This window comes from Bombus vancouverensis, chromosome 9, assembly GCF_051014615.1.
Source record: "Bombus vancouverensis nearcticus chromosome 9, iyBomVanc1_principal, whole genome shotgun sequence".
NCBI classification, from domain to species: Eukaryota; Metazoa; Arthropoda; class Insecta; order Hymenoptera; family Apidae; genus Bombus; species Bombus vancouverensis.
In genome coordinates this window covers 7,617,392-7,639,804 of record NC_134919.1, presented here as the reverse complement: position 1 = coordinate 7,639,804, position 22,413 = coordinate 7,617,392, and the positions used below count along the sequence as shown (strand labels likewise).

The window sequence follows — 22,413 nt, the reverse complement described above, 5'->3', positions numbered from 1 at the left end:
CCCCGCGTTGGTACTGATTACTATTTTAATTCTATAAATTAATTTCAATTACATTTTACTTAAATTTAGTAATATATATCAAATTTACAGTATATATAAATTCAATTAAATATTACTAGCGTCTTTAGAAAAGAAACTTACTGGAATCTTTATATACTTTACTTGATGAATTTTATATCAATAATTAACTTTTATAATCAATTTCTGGGAGCAAGTATTAGCATTTTTATAATGTACTGACAGGAAAGCGTAATTTTTATTAATATTTTTATCAACTTTCGTACTTTCTAATTGATACAAAATACGTTGTAATATAGAATATCAATGTATAACTGTAACATATGGTATATATCAGATCATACCATATCATATAATACATATCATATTACAATCATGTAACATATATCGTGTAACATATCTAATATTTCAAATATAATATGAAATTATTATGTAGTATTAAAGCATTACATTGTTTATCCCAAATTTCCAATTACTTACACAAATGAAACATTAAATACAAAATATATTCTAGTTTTTATCGAAAGAGATAATATATATAACATATTTCTTTCTTTATATATATATATATAGTCAGAATAGTCATATCATTAATAGTTTTAATGCTATCAGAGTTAAAAGTTTGTTGATGAAAATAAAAATGTATGATCTGAATAAACAGAGAAAAAGAAAAGCATTTGGATAAAGCTAAAAATCGCATAAGGTCGCGATTCACAATGAACTGCACTTTCGATGCAGACACGAGTTACACGAAGCAAGCGTGGGTACCGGAATGCGAAAGAATGCGGGGGCGATGATGTCTGGCCGACTCATTACACCAGTCCCGGAAAGTCTCGAGCAGAACCGTAAGCGGTTGAACTGCATGAAACGATAAATAAAAGGTGCAAAGAGACGTAACAACAGGAAGAGGCATTCTCGAATGCGGAACTGCGTTGCGTATCGGTTCGCGAGATATCAAGCACCGTAGAAAAACCTGGACGACTCCTGATGGAACGTGGAACAAAATCATTATGTCTCAGTGATGATCGAAAGAAGCATACATACATCGCTTCGCGCCGACACGTACGGTTCTCGTAAATTTTCTGCTGCTTCTCCGTTCCTAGATTCCAACTTACACAACAAAAAGAAAGACTCCGTGTAATGCGTATTTTAAAGCACTTATCTCATATATCTTCATTTCATCGAATTTTCATCCGTCTCTTAACGGGTAAAAATTTGACGAAGCAGAAATAACGAATTCAATAATGCAAACTTAGGAAGTAGATATCGATGGATGAGTCGGAGAAATTTTAATTAAACAGATTCTTGTAACGCATTGAGGAGAAGTAAATTGATTTCTCCGATTATTCTCAACAACTGACACGAACAAAATGCTTATAAGTAATTAAACAATTTTATGAATCAGTATGTCTTAATTGTTGAAACCAAATTATTGCAAAATTGGGATAAATAGTTGTGATTGAATAGTTCGCAATATTTAATTAGATTAGTTGTTTCATCTTTCTGATTTCTAATGTAATACTTGTTTCTTACTAGCTTTTTTTACAGCACAAAATAATAAATACATATAGTCGTAACTTATTGTTGATTTCAACAATTTAACGCAACACTGATTACCATAATATTAACATGAATACAGAAAATCATTTCAATTATGACTATTCATTATGTCTGTTTATTTATAATTCTACTGATGTTGTTCCCGAGTGTCTGAAGTAGAACGCTCCATTCTACTGCGACTGCGACGCGTGAGCATCAACACAGGTAATCTCAAACTTTACGTACTTTATACATAATTTTCAATCAGATAATGTGTTTTTAATTTATATTGCGATCCTATTGTGAACCATTAACGCATAAAATTTATTCTAAACTGCTTGCTACTCCCCTAAACGGTATGTGAAATAAAATGACAATTTCTACTTAAGTTTCAAATGAATAATGTGTTTCTAATTTTTGTAATTTTATTATCAATTACTAATATATGAAATTCGCTGTAAATTAATCTTATTGCTTTCCTAGTCAATATGCAAAACAAAATAATATCCCGAAATAGCGCGATTCGATTTCGAAGAACCGAAATCGCCATCAAACTGCACGCGTACATCCCTGCACTATAAACATTACACGCTTCCGCGAGAATGATAGGTTAAAATAATTTCACGTAACGGAAAAAAAACCGGGAAGAACGCGTAAGTAGCTGGTGTAGCGAACGAGCTGTAGTTGTCGATGATTACCCGCAACGCCTTTGTTTCGTCCTGTACCGCGTACGTTTCTAGGAGGAAACATTAGATTCCGTCGGCTTATCTTGTGACAGACGCGTGTTATTCTGTCGCATCGAATGACGGCGCATCGAGGGCATTTACACGTGTCATCTTGACGGAAGGAAGCATTCGTTTCAACGTAACGTATGAACGACAGGTGGTACAGATAGAGCTTCCATTTCCGCATCCGCTATCGATAATCAGTTTTACGATGACCGAACGATCCAATATATCCTGCGCCCTGTTTCCAGATAATGCCTACTGTTTTAGTTTATTCCGTCATTACGCAATAACTCGCCGGATGAAAAGAATTGTGCTACTCTGTTCGCGTTATAAAATAAATCCTGATGCTGGGTTACGTCGAATTATGGATGTTTTTATTGTACTGTTTCAAGTATGCACTACGGACCAAACTTTTAGAATTGCTTTTTTAATTTTACTTGTAATGTATCTCTTGATAATGTTGCTTCTAATCTGAATATTACGGGTATTAGTAATAATATTCTCCATTTAGGTAAATTTTTGACGAAGGAAATTTGTAAGGTAGCAAAAGTTTAAAAGCTGACATTTTTTTTACAATTCGTAGATTGCGTGGTACACGTACTGATTCCAAATTTATTTTCTTACAATTATTAGTTATGTATAATTATAAAAAGAGGACGTCCAATGTTTAAATAAGAAATACTAAAAAAATGCATTTACATCTAACAGAATAAAAATAAAATTTGTAGATATCTGTAAGATAGTGTGTAGCGGATCACTTTGAAAAGAAATTTCGCAAGAAACTCTATTAATTAGATATGCTTCCAAATGGCAAAAACTAGCAATCTGCTGTTGGAATGGAACCAAGTTTCCAGCGAACAAGCGTAATCCTTTCATCTAATAAAAAATAAATCGCTATCAACTTAGCCAACAATTACACTCTACAAAATGAATCTAATTGCACGTAATGAACAAAACTTTAAATGCTAATTCTGAATGTCCTTATTTGTCGGCATTACGTTTGCACATAAATGCATCTTCTTGCACTTTCCCTCCGTAACTTTACATTTTATCGTTGTTCCTTGTCAGAAAACGGTTAGTAAACATTTACAACATAATAACAATTCTAATTGACGCAATTCTTGTCTTCCGTGAAATTTTACACATCCTCTCACGCACGCTGTTTATCAAGCCAAGATAAAATATCATAAAGTCGTTTGTGAAATAATCCTAAGATGCCGGAAAGGTGCGACGTAACATTTTTATTTGTTTCGAGAGTGCAAAAATGCAATAAAAAGAAATATGCGTATCTTCGTTGATATATACACGAAGTTACGAGGAAGCGAGCCCAGCAACAATAGCTGTATATTATACCAATAGGGTGGAGGGGATAAAGTGTAATCCCCTTACACGTCTACAAGCCTTCGTAGTCAACAATGAACTCATATTCTCATGTTTTCTACGACTCTTCTCACCTTCGTGGTTGTTGAACCAGACTTTCATGGCTTTAAACCATCCAGGTTTCTCTTAGAATCTCGTATACGTGCCAATCGTCACTACTAAAGACGTGTTTGCATTATGTTGATGATTCAATCGCAGGCGGGAGGTTTGTCTGTCAACCAATTTTTCCAAAAAACCTTACAAATAATTAACAGAGAGAATTTATTTCATTTTCACATAATATGAAATCTACAAAGCAAAATTATATTAAATAAAAAATACAATAAAAAGCAAAAGTTCATACATAATAACAATTGCGGAATCAAAATAATAGAAAATATCGTTATACAATAAGATAATTGAATGTAATTAAATAGCTATTATTACTAATTAAATAGAATGTAAATAAATTGATAATGAAAACTTCGCTGGAAGTGTGAGCGTTATTTTACACGCATATGGAAAATTATTATAATTGTAAGTGGTAATTTACATTTGCCTCGATTAGAAATTTGTTTGAAATTTCATATTGAAAGACATTTTGTGTACAAATGATATAAACAAATAGGATGAATATTTACAAAGCATTGAGTAAATTAAAATTGAAAATCCATATAAAATGAAACCCGATTCTGTGTGCTTTTGTAAAATATTTTGTAAAATATTGTGCTAGTTTGATTGCATGTAAAACCAAAGCGAAGAGGAATACGTAATTGGTAATATAATTATACGCAATTAATGTACAAAATGAAAAAGTATTTGTTGTAAGTTAATTGTTAGTTAACTTACTTAATAAGTACTTTTACAATAAGTAAGTAAACTTATTGTTAGTTAAGGTATACTTATCGATTACCATTAATATTCTTCGTATATATACCTATATAACATCTGTTATAATTTTTATTCACAATTTAATACCTCGTCTTATGGAATTAGAGAAAACATTGTGTTTTTAACTACTGAATACTATAAATTTAAACACGTGAGAATTTAATGTATTTCCAATAAAAATGAACGAGAATAAAGCGGAATATAAAATATGAATGCATTATAGATTAAATTTGACTTTAAAATTGTATGGATCTATACTTAATAAGAAAATTATGAAATTTAAATTTACATAAATGTAATCCACAAATTTTTCGTTCTTTAACACTAATGAATTATCAAATAGTTCCAAACTTCGTAATGAGTAGACTTTGAATATGAATGGTATATAGAATTATTCAAATGAATACATAATTTAAAAATATATTCAATTTCTTTATACACATATTGTACATAGTATAAAGCAACATGAAAACACACCAATAACGTGAGTTATGCATTAAATTTTTATACGCATAATATATATAATAAAATATAATAAAGACATATAGAAAAGCACCAAAAATGATTTGTGCAACCTAACTTCCAATAGATTAGATTAAATTATAAATGAAGGCCGGCAAAGAGTTAATGTGAAAATAGAGTAAATGTGGTTCAATTAAACCGCAAAGCGCTGAAAATCCTGATTTTCAGAATTTCACCAGTTTGAAACTGGAACCGTATCAGCACTATGTGACCAGCATGAACTTCTCCAAGGATTACGATGCTGCAAGGCAAACGCGTTACTGGAAGCTTCGAAAGCAATCCAACAGACCACCACTGATACATAGACGAATTTATACTGCCGCACACCATCAACAGAAAACGGACAAATTTCGCCCTCTGCTTTCTTCTTGGCATTGCCACTCTCCACGTTTTCACAGGAGCCAGTCATAGGAAGATACATAGCCCTGGAAGCGAGTAAATCACAACCGTATACAAACACGCAACACATACTTCCGAAGTTAAGCTCGCTCAGAATAGGGTTTCAACTGAGGGTAGCTGGATGGGTACGCGGGAGGTTGATACGAGAGAAGACAACGAGGAATTGGGAACTCTATTGTGGCATATTTCGTATCCATAGTACGCTTGTTCCAAACATGGATCGGTTGATAGAAAATTGTTTCTGAAACAAGGAGTGATTTAATAATCAAACCAGCATTCTATTTTATATCGTTACTTGCAATCTATAGTGTTAGAATTGTTTAATTTCTTTTATACAACTGTATGCGTATATATCTCAATGTGTTTTATCTTAGTTCTTTTTAGCTTTGTATTTAGTTTCGGTTTTATGCCTAGTCTATAGTAACCTGTAATTCTAAGATAATATGTTTGTTTTAAATACGGATAGATTAAATAACAGTGTTTCTAAAGGAGAGATTGGTTTAATTCCTACGTTAAAGTGCTATTTATGAAGTTTAAGTTATTTAACTTCCTGTATCGAACTGTATATATGTCTCAGTGTGTTTCAGTTCATTTAAACTTCATCCTTAATATATTTTCCAAGATTTCTGTAATATGTTTGTTTCAAACCATAATTCTACTTAAACTATTACTTACAACTCTGTATATAGCTGTTGTTGTAGCAATCTAAAAATTAAGTAGTTATCGACTATATTCCTTAAAAGAACTTCTGTAATTCTAAACAATTCTAATTATCTATATAATGTAGCGGAAATTAAATATAGCAACAAAAATAGGAAAATTGTTAGTCATGACAAATGGAAAATTCTGTATATTTGTATTGAGATTTCTTACATTTGTTTTCAATAGGAACAGTTTCAGTAGGATGGGTTCATATCAGAAGAGAATGGAAGAAAGAGATAAAAGGAAAGAAAAGAAAGGTTATCAAAGGAGTTACTTACTTCGCCGACTTTCTTGTAGCAAAACTTTGCCACGATGAACCAATTCGGACTATGCAGAAATACGTATTTCTTTTTCCAGTAGTTTGTTTATTCTCGACTGAATGATAAATTGGATTGGATTGACGATTTGACCCATTTTGATTCTCGGAATTTTTATCGATAAAATACTCAAAATAATAAGAAAAAATATCAAATTCCTGAATTTATTAAATTTACGCATATATTATTTACTTTTCTTTCATGTATTTATATAAAATTTATTAAATGGCGTTAATTGTAGCTTGTATTTTACATTAGTCAGAAATTATTGTGTAACATAAAGCGACCTCGCGTGTTATTTAGAGAAAAATATTCCCGCAAACAGTTAACACAGCTTGTACTTTGAAACAGTAAACTTCCTCCTTGGAGATAGAAGAACAATAGCGCGATACAGATTAAATTACTGCCTGCAAGCACGTATCCATAATGTGAAAATAAATCTCTACAATTAGCGTACATAATGTCTGCGTAAGAAGACATCACTATGTTACGAATATTAAACTACTTCAACTTTAAAGTACTTATTACGAAACATTTTATTTTGTATTCATTGACAAAACGTTTATTTAATTTTTTAAGATTTTTATATACAATAAAGAATATATGTAAAATAATTTACTAATTATTGTTATGAAAAATTGTAATAGATATACAAATGCAAACTAAAAGAATATTAATTAAGGAAGGTGTATAGTACGTAAAATATATTGTAACTTGAGAAGTAAATTTTATAAATATTTGTCTGAGTTAAAGCTACTAGTTTATTAAGTGAAATAAAATATTCATGAAAATAAAAGTGATATTTATCTTATAAATTATAAATTTCTTTATTCAATATCTTGATATTCAAATTAACTTTTCAGTATTTTAAAACATCGTTTCAAATATTTTTACGATAACATTCTGAATTCATCCATGTATTTAGATAAGAACTATTTAAATATTACAAAGCAGAATTATATATAGAGAGAGAATTGATGAAATTATTAGTAATTTTAGAGGTTAAGAATATTAATAACATGTAAAATCTCTCGAAAGTATTTCGAGCGTGCACCGCACTGCACCGTTGGGTATTCACGTTTAATGGACGTACACTAAATTTGCTTAAAATCAGCATTAAATTGGTTTTTAAAACATTTTTGTACGCCTGCTATAAAAGCAGCAGAAAGAATCAAATATCCGGTTAAACCGAAAATATATTAAAGTACTTCATAATCAGGGATATAAGCACATAATCGCATGGAATGGACTTTGTTTTTATTTTCTCCATTTCATTATTTCTTCTAATAATAAAGTTTATAGATTGGCACCTTTCTATACATGCAGATACCAATCAAATAATTGTATATAATATTGTACATTGAAGATTAAATCAAGTTATTTCAATTGCCCATATTTTGACATCTAAAAAGCATTTATCAAATTTAAGATATTTCATTTCTCTTTTACGTTACACTTTTATTGAACATATTTAAGTATGAAGCTTGCATCATAAATTAGAGATTGAAGTAGCTTCAAAATTTATTCCAAATATAAAATATTCAATACTTCAGCGGTACAAGCTCACGCTATTATTATATATTTACAAAAGTATCCGAGTTTCCTCTAACATAAGAAATAAATAGAGATGAAAGATTAAAAGCAATTAAATACAATAAATTTGAAAGCTTTAGTATAAAACGAACGTAAAAAAGCTATTCGGTGTACGTGATATACATCAAAGATACGTGCTACGTTAAACCACGAAATGATCCGGGAAATAGACGCGGTTTGAAAATACTCATATGCGACTAGACGACGTCAGGTACTTATCCTCGATAGTCTGTTCCGGTGTACATTTTATTATAAAACTTTTTACGAGCATCGTATAAAAGTTCAAGACCATTTCGAGGGTTCGTATCGCTTTGGACTCGGCGAAATCCTTTTTCTGCTTCCGATTGCTGGCCGTCTCTCCCGCTACGGGTTCGAAACTTTAAAGATTCAACGAGCGCTTCTGAATCTTACAATATTAACTGAGCCAGCCCGCTTCGACTGGTAGATTCTCGATTTCCATTGGAAATTAAATACGGCCAAGGCACCGTTCCGGATACGTAGCAATACTAAGTCGATCGTAACACTTCCATCTGTTGGATTAAAAGATCGGCCTCGTGCCGCCTTCTAGCCACTTTCTTCACCGAATCGATACCAATCGTCAGAATTAATGTCTAGTTTTCCATGGATTCATATCAGAGGGGTTTCGACGTTATTAAGCGTTATTAAACTCGCTTCTTGTGTATTACGAAAGTATTTAAATGCGTCTCAACATTTTAAAACTTATCTTTTATTACATATTGAACTCTGTTACGTTTCTTGGATCATATTGAATCTTTTCTATAAAATATATTATTGTTAAAACATTTCTTTTTACATCTAGGAGGATGGGAAAGAAATATGAAAGGATCATTGTTAACGTATGCGATTTCTTATCTTAATTTTACTCGAAAATATTTGTTGAAACATTACAAGTATCTTTCGCTCGTTGAAAAAATAAAACGAATAATTTTTAGGCGAAATATTCCTCATCTTCTCATAAATGTAACCATATATTATTTGTTTATTTGCCGATCGTTATAACTTTCAGTTAATTAGCACTATTATTCTTTTGAAATAGAAAGGATACGAGACCAAGATGCCTGATAACATGAAAGCAATAAATATACATACTATCATCTGTAACTCCAGTGCTCTTTTGATGCTGAAGCAGATTATGGTATAGACCGCTCCGGGTACGATATTTTCTTTGTAACAAATATTTCCCGAGACTCTCTTCCACTCGTTTTTCCTGGTTTTATACAAAACAATAAAAGGGTCCACAACCGACGGTGTATCAGGAATGGGGTTTCATTTAGTTGAGTTCTGAAGGAAGAAAGGAATCTCATTTCAAAGTACAAGCTCTTTACGCCTTTGGCTTTTCCGTCTTTGCGGCCGTAAGGGATCTTGCCAAGGATATGCATAATGCTTTGAAGACTTTTTAGAGGGGCTAACGCCATATGGCCGTTGAAATATATAAGTAATTAAGGCCTAATTAAAATTCAACGGGCATCGCCGTATACTTAAAAATGTTTGCAAAATCTTCATTCGGAGATAAGCGAGCATTTAAAAGTAATTTATCGTAATGTGTGACAACTGTGTCTTGTGGTTAATAAAGACACTACATAAATCCCTGTATGATTGTAGAAATTGCCGCAGCTAACTGTATACCAATTAAGAGCGCAAATTAAATTTTAACATAAGAAATCCGTAGGTATAATATGATTTCCTTTACGCATCTGATTTCCTTTCCGCATCTGATTTCCTTTACGCAATCTGATTTCGTTCGCTAATTATAGCACCGATCTAATTATAGCATTGACACACCCTCTTTTGTGAACTGAAACAATTCCCACAGCGAGGTGTGTGGAAATTACTTTTTTTGTTGCTTGGGAATGTAATTTCATCTACTGAAAAATTGCTCGTTTAAAAACTATTTTCTTAAATAAGTACAGTGTTTAAATGTATGTTCGGCTAATAACATTTAGCCATTATCGAAAATAGTATAAATGAAGTATTTTCTTTACTTAAAATTTTATATAATAATATACTACAAAGATGTGTATCGTGGGTGTCTTGTAAAATATCAATTTTAAAATGGAAATAAATTAACCTAACTACAGTTGAATAACTTGTATTGAACTTCCAAACAGATTTGCATAATATTTTCGCGATTTTCTAGAATTTAAATTACCTTTATAAATTGATTATTCTATCACTTTCATTTTACAAACGAACTACAGAATAATGTAATATATCCCGATTAAATCGATTTGTAAGGTATCGTCTACATCTTGGGGTCTACATATTATGGTCTACATATTATGAGACAATAAAAATTTAGCGAATGATAATACTTATAAAAATGATAAATTGCAGATGACCAGTTCTAAAGATAAATTATAAATTAGCAATATATATCATGGGTCTATTTTTCGATGCGTTCACTTCCTAACAAAAAAAATGGTTGTAATCGCATACAAAATCTGTCGTCTTTGAAACCTACTTCAATTATATAAACTGTAACTCTTTAGGAGGGTTTCGAAATCTAAATAACAGAATGTAGTGTACCTAATCCCGAATGGTCTGTGTTTAACGTTTGGCTGCGCAATTTGACGAAGAACGCGGCAAAGTGGTCGTGAAGGAAAACGATTTTGGGATCTAGCTACGCTTGCCCTATTATTCCAGCGATAATTTAAGGGCAAGAGAGTTGATATATAGGTAGCGAGTTTATGCAACGCCATTGTCTCGGGGTACTGTTATTTATGGGAAGGTTTCATCTTCCAAAAATGGAAGGTGCGTGTTCCACGAACCCGTGATGCGAATAACAATCGGGCTAGGGCAGTAATTAAGGATTAGCGAGGTGATTAGCGACCAGCGGGTATTTAAATCTCACTGAAACAATCTGCCGGATGAATGTGTGCGTCTCCCGCTGTGTCTTCAGTCAAACAACTGATTCTACACGATCATCATCTATGTATGCACAATTCCGAGACCTGTGTAACCATTACATTAATCTAATTAGCCTTTGCCAACGCACCAAGCTTTATGATAACTATGATAGAACATGGATTCGAATAAACGGTCGATTATTTGAACGTTGGTAGATTGTTATCCAAACGAGGTGAAGTCATAAACATTAGATTAAATATTCCCTTTTTTATTATAAATAATTCTGATACCGCTGAATTTTTAGACAATGTATGAGAACGATATTCTATAATTCCGTAAGTCTAAATGGTATCTATTCACAACAGGTGAGAATATTCGTTCTCGTAAAACGAAACATTTGTACCTATTAAGAACGTAATTTATATAATATGCTACTGCAATATATTATTATAATAAATTTACTATAATAAACACAGTAAGATTGGGAAAGGAATATAGAAGGATAAGAAACGTGTATCATGCTTCTTAATGTGGTACCTTTATAATTATTTATTAGATCAATTAGGAACTAATTACGTTACACGTGCAGTATCCTGGCTCTGTATACGTTGTATCATGAATAATTAACAAGTTTCGCGTTTCCATGAAAAACGGTTAATTAATGACGAAGCTAGAACGTTAGTCTGGCATCGCAAATGCCACTCACGTTCATCGCGTGCTGATCTCGCAAATCCACGAGCTAGACGTTTAACTTGCGACAGATTTTTTTCCTCCCTTAAGCCGAAACACCGACGAAACGGACAAAGTTTTCAAACCGTTGGCGATAACTGTGAGCTCGGAATATGGCACATCCTCTTATCGTGAATAGACAAACATTACCGTAGGCGGTTGCATCACATATTCATTCTGTTATAGGTCTAATCATAAATATAAGATGTACCGTTTGGATCTCTACCGCAGCGATCTTGTTATTCTGGAAATACGTACATACAAGTTTCAATTGAATTCGGAGAAGCAAGAAGCGAGAAAATTATTTATCAGTAGTTATTCTCGTTATAATGGAAAAATTGAATTCTAGATTGAAAATTATTTAAATTATCCAATTTTCAAACCACAATAAATACAAGGAAATTAAGAAAAAATATTTCGATTGGAATAAAATCGAACTTCATACGACAGTCGATATATCAACCCTTTTGTTGCGATGGTGTAGATATTTAGAATTTAGAATAGAAGAAGGTTAGATATTTAGAATTATAAAAAAGAACGTGGCTTTTATTGAGAATCAATTATATATTATAATTATGGATATGGTTTTATTTTATTTCCTTATATGTTCCTAATTATAAAATATTTATGGGGATCATTTATCTGTCGTATGATCGTATTAGGTGGAAAAATTACAGACAAATGTTTGTAATCATTTTGAGAATGAAAAGGTTAAAATTATGCTTAATTAATACTTACGTTTAAAATATCCAGGAATTCTAGTCTATTACTTTCAGAATGCATAAGAATATAATTGTAAATGCTAAAATAATTGATGTTCTGAAGCCGTAATTTAAAATGTAAAAACAGTTTACTAGAAATCAAGAAGAATTAAAATACATAATCTTAAATATCAACAGCACATAAATACAATTTTAACTATTAAACATTGTTTCCTTTAAAGGAAAAAACAAACGCAGGGGCATAATTATTTCTCTCATTTATATTTACAGCATATTATTTCTCGTAAATATCATGATACTATAACAACGAATATGGTTTCATATTTCCCATGAAAACTATCATTTCAGGTAAATGTAAATTTTAATTCACACAGTTAAAGATAAAGTGTGGAACTTTCACGAGAGTAAGCCTTATCCGTAATTAGAATTTAACACAATAGAAAGTTTTAGATGCTTCTACGTATATGGAAATATTAGGCGACAAAAGTTGAAAACGCGTATTATTACCATCTGAAAAACGAGTAAGACCGCATAGTTCCCTAGAGTAATATTTAAAAATCGATGTCAATGTCGAAACTTTTTCCTACCCTTTTCACGCAATTCTTTTCTTGGGAATGTAATCCCATGGGCGAATAACGTCGACGCTGACGTTGCTAAGCTTACGTAGAAAGTTTCGTAAGTACTTGTCTGTTTAAGTTATTATAGGATAAATGCTTGTCGCTTAACTTTGTATACCTTAAAGGAAGGTTTACAATTTCTATAGGAGAGCTTTTCCTTTATCTGACAAACTTGTTTAAAAAAGTAAACATTCGATTTTTTACTAAATAATAACATTTACGACGTGGTTAATTTAATGCTAAAATTTAGATCTTTTAATTCACAAAAAATTTGAGAATGTATCCTAAAGAGTAAATGGGGCGAAGAGATAGAAAGATGTAGAAAAAAGATAGCAACTACATAGAAAGAGAATTCAAATATATTAAAACGACTAATAATAGACAAACACAATTATGTCAATCTGAATTAAATTAAGCAAAATTCCTAAATCTGATTAAAATATTATTTTATAGACAATTTCATAAAACGTAACATTTTACATACAAATCATCTTCATAAGAAATTTTTGTATTATATAATTCTTGCATCAAAATATACAGAAACAAATTTCGTACTGTATCATATATTACTATATGTATATAAATGCTAGTGGAACAATCATATCGTTTTATTTTATTTTCAGGTGTACGCGGACTTAAGAATATATCTATCGATATTCCATTGGCTGTAGCAGCTGGCACGACTGTCAATATGAGTTGCGGATACGATTTAGAATCAGATACTTTATACGTAATGAAATGGTACTACAAAGGTTCTGAATTTTTTCGATACGTTCCTAAAGAGTTGCCACCGACAAGTACTTTTGGAGAATTGGGTAATAAGGTCATTGTAAGTATTCATGTCTTACGATCTATTCATATAATATTCAGTATCATTCACAAATATTTTATTTTTATAAAATTGCACAATGTCAAAGATGATCTTTTCCCTTCGATTATTTGATTTACATTACTTAAATAAATTATTCTATTTCTGTTTTAATAAGTTCATAATATTTCAATGTTTTTATGTTAAGATTTGAAAAATATCTAAACGATGGCTTATAATCGGTTGTTTCACTAATTAAAGTTGGTTAAATAAGGCGGTTTTTGAGATTTCGCAACAGTAATCTGCTGGACGCTACTCAGAGAATTGTCGTCGAGTTATTTCGAGCTAGGAACACTCCCAGAATTTCTTACTTATTAAAAGTTGGAAGGCGACCCTGTGCGAATCACGTTTTACATTCGCACCTGACGTGCAATCGTCGAGAACCGAGGAAACGGAAGTGAGTCTCTCGGATTATATTTCCCCAAGTTTCGCTAAGCGTGAAAGTTTGTTAGTACCATTCATGTCCTACTTTATTATATAGTTGTACCTGACAAACTACATACCTATATACGAGCACATATACCATATCTTTTAAGTAATTAAATGTACACCCTGTATTCGCTGTATTTTTCATGGCATGAACATCTACGAAATTTTCATTTCCTAGCTTTGTTAATGAACTTCCCAATTATGTCAGGCCAATTGACATTTTGTTACCCATAGTTTTTAATTTAAAATGTTCTTCACAGCAGTATCTTCGTTATCAATGTTTAACTATCTTTAAAATATCATACATAATTAAAGAATAATTTATAAATTTCATGTCAAAATTTTTCAGAACAAATATCTTCAATATTTTGGTGTCATTGAAAAAAATACATTTGCTATATATTACGTAAAACATAATTTAAGTATAATTTTGAATTCTGTGAAACTAATATAAATAATAATAATTCTTGTTTTAACGTTAGCTTTTGACTTTCAAGAATTATTTTTTAACTGCTAAATCGTATTGACTAATTTTTTTATGTCTACGGTGCTGTACCGTGAATAGTGAGGGTGGCAACGATTTATGTGAGGGTAATACTCGAAACATTGATTAGAGAAGCTTTCGAAACAGATATATTGCTCTGTACTTTCTATACTGCTGCGAGCTTTCTAATGGATGAAATTGTCAGGAATTAAACATTTGAACAGGGAACAGAGAAGATACGAAATATGTATATCTTTCTTGTATTGCCATCTATCTGAATTAATAGATAAGTATTTAAATTAGTTTATTATCTTCCAAGTACTTTAAGAAATAAAGATAGAACATAAAAAATATTATTATCAATCATTATTATATATTAAGCATTGAAAATTCAAAGAAAAAAGGAAATCAATGAAGGATCGGTATTTTTAAGAAAATGCAAAAACATATATTCCATTCTAGTACACAGACAATCGATAGAACGTTAAAATTTCGTCAGTCACATTCTAATTTGCTAAAAGCGTGCACAAATACTGGTGACCAAGCAGAATGTACCGTTGCTACGACTGGCTGATCTGGAAGAAATCCTGATTAGTTGGAACTGCTCGAAGCTTCCGGGTGTAAACCATGTTCTTTTAGACAGTTTAATTAATTTAACGAAATCTTGAAACAATCCTCTGAATTCTCTTATCGACCCTTCTTAAATACATCGAAGCAACAAAGCAATTCTACGCTTAAAACTATTGTACTACTTTAATTCGATTTATTTATTACGTAAAATTTAATTATCTATCCATATCTTTTAATTTTGAAGAGAATAAAGAAACCCAAATTTGATAATGAGATGAATGGACAGCATAACGAATCGCAAAATTACTTTCTCTGTAAAAAATAGAAAAAGTACCTCATTACGTTCTCTCCCTGTAATCTTCATACATTACAATGAACTTTCGCCCCATGATAGTCTGAAAGAGTTAACATAGTTTCAAAACGAAACATTTTTCTTCAAAATTATACAATGAGCTATCTTCACAAATCACTGAAAAATTATCTTCTATCCTATCGTCCGACTAAGTCACGAAATCCGTATCGAAAGTATCTTTCTTCCATAAAAAGTACAACTTTCTTTGATCCCATAAAGCTATTTCAGAACTATTTAGGAGCTATATAGGAGTGATACAATACGAAACAAAGCACACGGTGTTCGCGTGCAGTGCGGAACGCGTATCAGAGAAAAGAAACGAGTGGACGCCACAAAATCAACGCTTCGATGCAAGTTAAAAATCTGTTAAGGGCTTTACGCGACGTCACGAATTCCATGTACACGAACCAACGTGGACGATCGACCGACTAACCACTGGAGCGTTTTCATGCACGCAATGCTTTTCCAATTAGATTTTACCGGCGGAAAGTACGGACAACCCCTTGAATCGATAAATCGTAACGCACACCTACCACTTCACGGGGAGTAATATATGGAGCAACAAAAATTTCGATACGACCTCTTTTTTATACGGATACATGTTCGCCGGGAAACTTTGTTTTCGACAAGATTAATTCTGGAGCTGATGTATGCTCACCCTGTTTTTAGGTGGAAACTGGTGTAATACTGGATTTAACCTCACTTGTATTCGTCGAATTAAATATTTGTGAAAGGAAAGATTATTATAAATAAAAGTGTTTTATATCCTTATATTCTTTTGATAGATTTAGATCTACAAATAATCTTATACGAGAATTATCAATTATCAATTACTTTCTAATGGATAAAACGAATAAGCTGTGATGTAATGTTACGTAATATTGTGTTTTAATATTTACCTGGATCTCCCTTAAGAAAAAACAATATATATAACTTGATCTATAAACTTCAGGAGGATCTCAATTCTCAAATTGATAATGTTTTATAAACTTTAATAATTATGATTTAATAATAATTAAGTAGTTCAATTTACGTAGGTATATTCTTGCTTTATCGAAATGTGATTGGTAGACAAATCATGAATATTGCAATAATGAATAATTTGCAAATCTCATAAAATATATTCAAACGTTGTATAAAGTGTTAATAATGAAATAATTTCATTCGACAACCGTAATAATCTTCTCAAACTAATGTTTATAACGTGTGTACTTATGTATCGTGAACTCTGTTCGCTATATTTATACAAGTTTCTTATCCATAGTATATAACATATGTGATAATATGTACTTAAAGTGAGGGAAAAAAAGTGTTTAAAAGCACTAATAAAAGTAATAAAAATTTATTAGTAGGCTAGATGTAGCGTTAGCTTCTCCCTTGCAATTTTCTTTTTCTCGGTCAATGGATATCGTGATCGCAATGAATATTTTTCTTTTTAGCCTCGTTCTAAGTCTACTACTGAATAGCGCTGTAATCTTACACGATGCGCCAAAAGATTCTAGCCACCTTTGATCTGTAAGAGAGAAAATAAGTTAGTAATACCGACTTTTATGGCCTAGTCCGGTTAAAAATTGCTTCAGCATAGTAAACTTCTACAGTCGGCTTTAGGTAAAAATCATATTTTTGAAAAATCTTGCTAAAATAAAATTAAAATCGAATTTATTTAGCATTATACTTAGTATTTATAACTTGAGAACTGATGCATATGTATAAAATTTAATTAACAAATTATATTATTAGTTTCATATTAAAGTTACAAGGAAAAGAAAATTTCTAGAACTCGTTTATGGCATGTTAGCGTACCTAACGTCTTCAGAATATCTTATAGAAAACTAAACGCTGGAACCTGTTTAGCAGGCAACATTTTCTTCCAGATACTTCCGTCTTTTTCCTAAAAAAATTTCTACTGTATCCAGCGTTCCCAAGTACATCGTCTATAACTTTTACTTTCGAGTAAACACCGGATCCTAATATAACACATCGATCAGTCAATAATAACCACGCAATAAAACATAGAGTAACAAGGTAATAGCATTCATTCGTAACAGCTCAACGTCACGTAATATCATTATAGTAATACCTTATATCGTTTCCTTCCGATTGACAGCCTGTAAAAAGCGTAAATCTAAATATATGAATCAAAGATAAAATTAATAAAAATAGAATAAAGGTTATTATTTATAAGAACATACAAAAAATGTATACATCTTACACATAAACAGGATATCTATACACGATAACTAAATCAGCAACATTGTTCATCACAAGATAAATACTTCAACGCAAGGCAACTTGAAATTACATACTGTAGCTGCATACTTAAATGCGAGTAAAGACGAAAGACTGATGAAGACATAATTCCGTTCGATCATTTATTTGTTTGTATCGCAACTAAAATCAATTTCTCAGCTAGAAAATTATTCTTTCATTCGAAATGCTTTCTCCATAAGCTACTCACACCGACTCAACACGTAATCATCATGTAAATTCATTGGCCATTACATAGTTTGCATCATTTTTGTCGCAATGTATTCCCTAAGGGAATCATAGGTGCAACTGTAGGTACAATTGCACACACAGTAGCAAATAGAACGAAGGGAATAGGGTGTACATGGGGTTAACAGACACTGGCACTTCGTATTTCACAAACAGTAACATTATTAAAATTGTCAGTCAGCCAGGATGAATTTATGCGTGGTGGCCGGCAGCGAATTGTCGAATCGATGGAGGTTAGAGAGAGACATGGTGTGAAATGGTATGTACAATGAACCAACCGAACCGATGCGTGACTGCACTCCGATCGAATATAGTCGATCGATCCCTACTTATTTCCCAGCGATACGTTTCATCCGTAATTCTCTCCGTGCAATCCGTTTTTCTTCTTCTCCACATAATTCTTCGAATGCATGAACAATACACCGCGATGTTATATTTTCAGAGAATGAAAATTATACACCCGATTCGTGCGTATGCTGAGAAATCGGAACGCTATAAGGTTCTTACGAACGAGCGAGCCATACTTAACCTCCGAGCGAAATCTGGCGTGCTATTTCCACGAGATTACTTCTTTGCTTTTTTCACACGTCTGCAAGAATTGAAATAGTACATCAAAGTCACATTAGTGATATTAAGATATTAGGAAACAGCAAAGTTTCTACATTTGTAGGAATATTAAAAATTGCTCTTTTGAGACTCAAGGTTCTGTGATTAAGCCAGAGACAAGATTTTACTTTCAAGTGCCTTAATTGTAAATATTATCGTTTATATCGTTTATTGTTATTATTAATTCAAACAGAAGGAAGAAATTATCCTCTTCTTAGCGTTGGTAATCGATCCACCTGACTATATCTCAGTCACGAAGAAATATAATTCTAAGTTAATGTATTATATATTGTGTTACGTTTTCTGTATATTTAAAATATAATATATAATTACGAATATTTTTACCTGCTAGATGTTATAACGCGTGTGCATATTTCTTATACATATTTTATGTATTTTTGCATATTACATGTATTCATACATAAAAATCTATTTAGCGATATACCACGTTAAAATATTACATAACATGAAAGTATAAAAAAAAACGCAATAAAAATTATCACCGAAAAGCAATAAACTACTAATAAACTAAAGCGATGCTACAATAAACTAAAATTACATTTTTTAAAAGTTTATCCGCGTGTTTAATTATCTATTAAAATGCCACGAAGTATCGAGACACTACAAGAAATTGAATATCGATATTCCTTGCATTTTTGCAAAATTAAAAAATTCCATAGCTCGACCTTATCGCGCATCCAGATTATCGTTCAAGTATGAAGAAATATGTTAAGTTATTGTGTTCGTTCAATGAATATGTACGGTCGATTGGCAACTTAGATCATGAGAGTGTTCACACCACTCGACGAAAATTGATTGTGTGATTTATATGCTGCCACTGGCAACATGTAATTAATCGATGTTGTGAGGTATTGTTTGTTAGAAACGGGCGAATGTGCGAGGATGTCAAAGGGAACGAGTAAATGCGATCGATTTGCAATAAATGGTACGCGCTCCGTTCGCAGTTCAGACCTTCCTGTAATCATCGCCGCTGAATTTACTCGAACTGTATCGAGTCACAGTAGCATGAACCGGCCGGCTTCATATTGGAGCGATTTCTCAATTTTAATTTAATTACATCGTTCCAAATTCGATTACGATGACGTTCGCAGAAAAATATGCGCTTATCTTATCGTACAACTATCGATATCGAATTTTATTCGAATAAGTTATGCCGACATAAAACAATTATTCTGTATTACAGATAGATGCACACAACGTTTCAAGATTTATGTTTCATCGAAATGCATCGAATACGTGGAAAATCTCTGAAATTTGTTGTTGCATCATGATGAAAACATATTTACAGGAATATTTTATCGACATTTGTAACAAATATGAAACTAACCATCACGATTGATATTGATGCCGACTACCATCCCATCACTAAATTTTCAAGATATAGAAAATACGTTTTGTTTTGAAGATTTTCATTATATTTCTTTTTTTCTTCGTTTATTTAACTATATTTTTGTGTTCGTTCTTTAACTTCAATTGCAGCTAATTGATATCCTGTTTCAGGTATGATTAATAGATTTTTACTGGTACTTTGCAGCTAAATAAAAGTGATGATCATCGCGTAGTTTTAAGGGACCTGCAGCCAAACTACACTGGAAAATATCTCTGCGAGGTTTCTGGCGATTCTCCATCATTCACTACTTTGGTAGACCTTGCTTACATGCATGTGGCTAGTAAGTACCGCAATTTTATTTTCGATTCATACGAAGAACGGCCGACACATAGAAACTAATATTATAACAAATAGTTATTGCATCTACTTGCGTTAGATGCTAATTAAATTTGACATATACGTCTACAGTTTAGAAGAATTAAATAGCTCAGATTTTTGCTGATATAAAACGCAATTTGTCTAAGTACGAAACGCAAGTTGTTTAAATATGATGTTTTGCTCGTAACATATGTAAGTTAATTTGAAATTAGCATACATCGCTTCTTTTGGCTGAAAGAGAAGAAGTGCATGCAAACTACAATATGCAATATTTCTATTCTTCGTTAGTATGCAAACTCGTAATCATCAAGTCATTTCGTAAGCAAAGATCTATTCACACTAGAACCACGAAAAGACATTAACAACCTCCGATATCTACATATATAGCTGCATGATATAAGCAAATACAGTCAAAGGGGATAATTTGTTCATTGAAATATTAAGAAATTGCATAACACTGTAACATTAGCGCTGACTTAATATTCCTAAAAAAACCTGCAAGATGAAATTCTCCTTAGGATATGAATTATATATATAAATCATTGTTTCCTACGGGTTAGATCATTAAACGTTTTGTACTCGTCTATTAGTTTTTATCTTCATGGCTATTTTATCTTAGAATTAACTAAATAAATTAATCTATTATTATTATTATTATTTCGATCGCACATACAATTAACAAAATTAATCTATGAAGTAGACCCCTTTTCTTGTTTATCAATTTTTGTTTTATAACACATTTTACAAATATAAAATTTTCCATCCACGCAGAATTAAACTAACCGTAGGATTATTGAAATAAACGACGACGTCAAACTCAACAAAACAAAACACACGAACAAGAGAAGAGAGACCACAGTGGGTCTCATTAAATTCACCGAACAGGCTTCTTTCATTTCATCATTTATCTTTCACGGTTCTCTTAACCGAGTTACTGTTAATTAACAGCTCACTCCTGATAAACATAACCCTACTTCCATTCAATATCGTCTCACCTAGTTCCTCCGGATTGACCTTTTAATATGCACTATTAACTTTCAATGAATACATTGAATGAATACTCGAATATCAGTAATAAGTCGGCAACCGTTTCGTGACCCATTATTTTTTCATCGATTCACACTGTGCGTCTTCAATTCGCATCATGGCACTTTTCATTATGGCCGTTGACTACGCTCTACGCGATGAACAGAGTGATCATAGCGATAACGACAAATTAATACATGATTCGAAAGGGTAGAGCAACGAAACATAGAAAAAGGAATGAAAAAACAAAATGAAGTGGAGACAAGCAGGTAAAGGATAGAATATCGGGGTCTCGTTCCCACCGTCTCGTATTCTCGTTGAACGTCGACTTAACGACGCCACAATCACGGTAGCGATTCTTCTTTGAAGAGACGAGGTGATTGCCTCTCCTTTCCGATCACGGATCGCTCGTAAAAGCTCGATACTGAATCGAGCCTTCGAATCTTGCCTTGTATCCCTCAGACAGTCTCTTGCTTTTCTTCCTTTTCTCCATTCTCACGAGACGGGATGATCGTCTCGCATTCACAACATTACCAAACAAGTTCAAAATGGTAATCTTCAGCGATCGTGTCCTTGAGAGTGATACAGAGAGGATCGCGGGACACAGAGGATTAGCTACCAGGCGGAAGTCATTCAAGCTCAGAAGTGAGACAATTCTTTGACAGCTACCGCTACAAGGAAATTGACTGCCTTCTGTGGACAGCATAATGATCCCTCGAGATGTACATGACGTGTTATGTATACGGAATATCTTACCGCAGGATACCACAAGGTGAAAAAGTAGCGTCCACCTCATCCAACAATGGCGCGTCGCCAGTACCTGTATATGCTCTTGAAATATATGAATGA

At 32.2% G+C, this 22,413-nt stretch overlaps 1 protein-coding gene across 1 annotated transcript in view; it reads left to right on the top strand.

The window, feature by feature from the left end:
• Positions 1-22,413, top strand: part of LOC117163817 (uncharacterized) — a 59,899-nt gene that overhangs the window by 32,573 nt on the left and 4,913 nt on the right. Inside the window, exons 2-3 of the mRNA XM_033346561.2 lie at positions 13,628-13,833; positions 20,365-20,500. Coding sequence (XP_033202452.1) covers positions 13,628-13,833; positions 20,365-20,500 — 342 coding nt within the window. The remainder of the gene's footprint in view (positions 1-13,627; positions 13,834-20,364; positions 20,501-22,413) is intronic.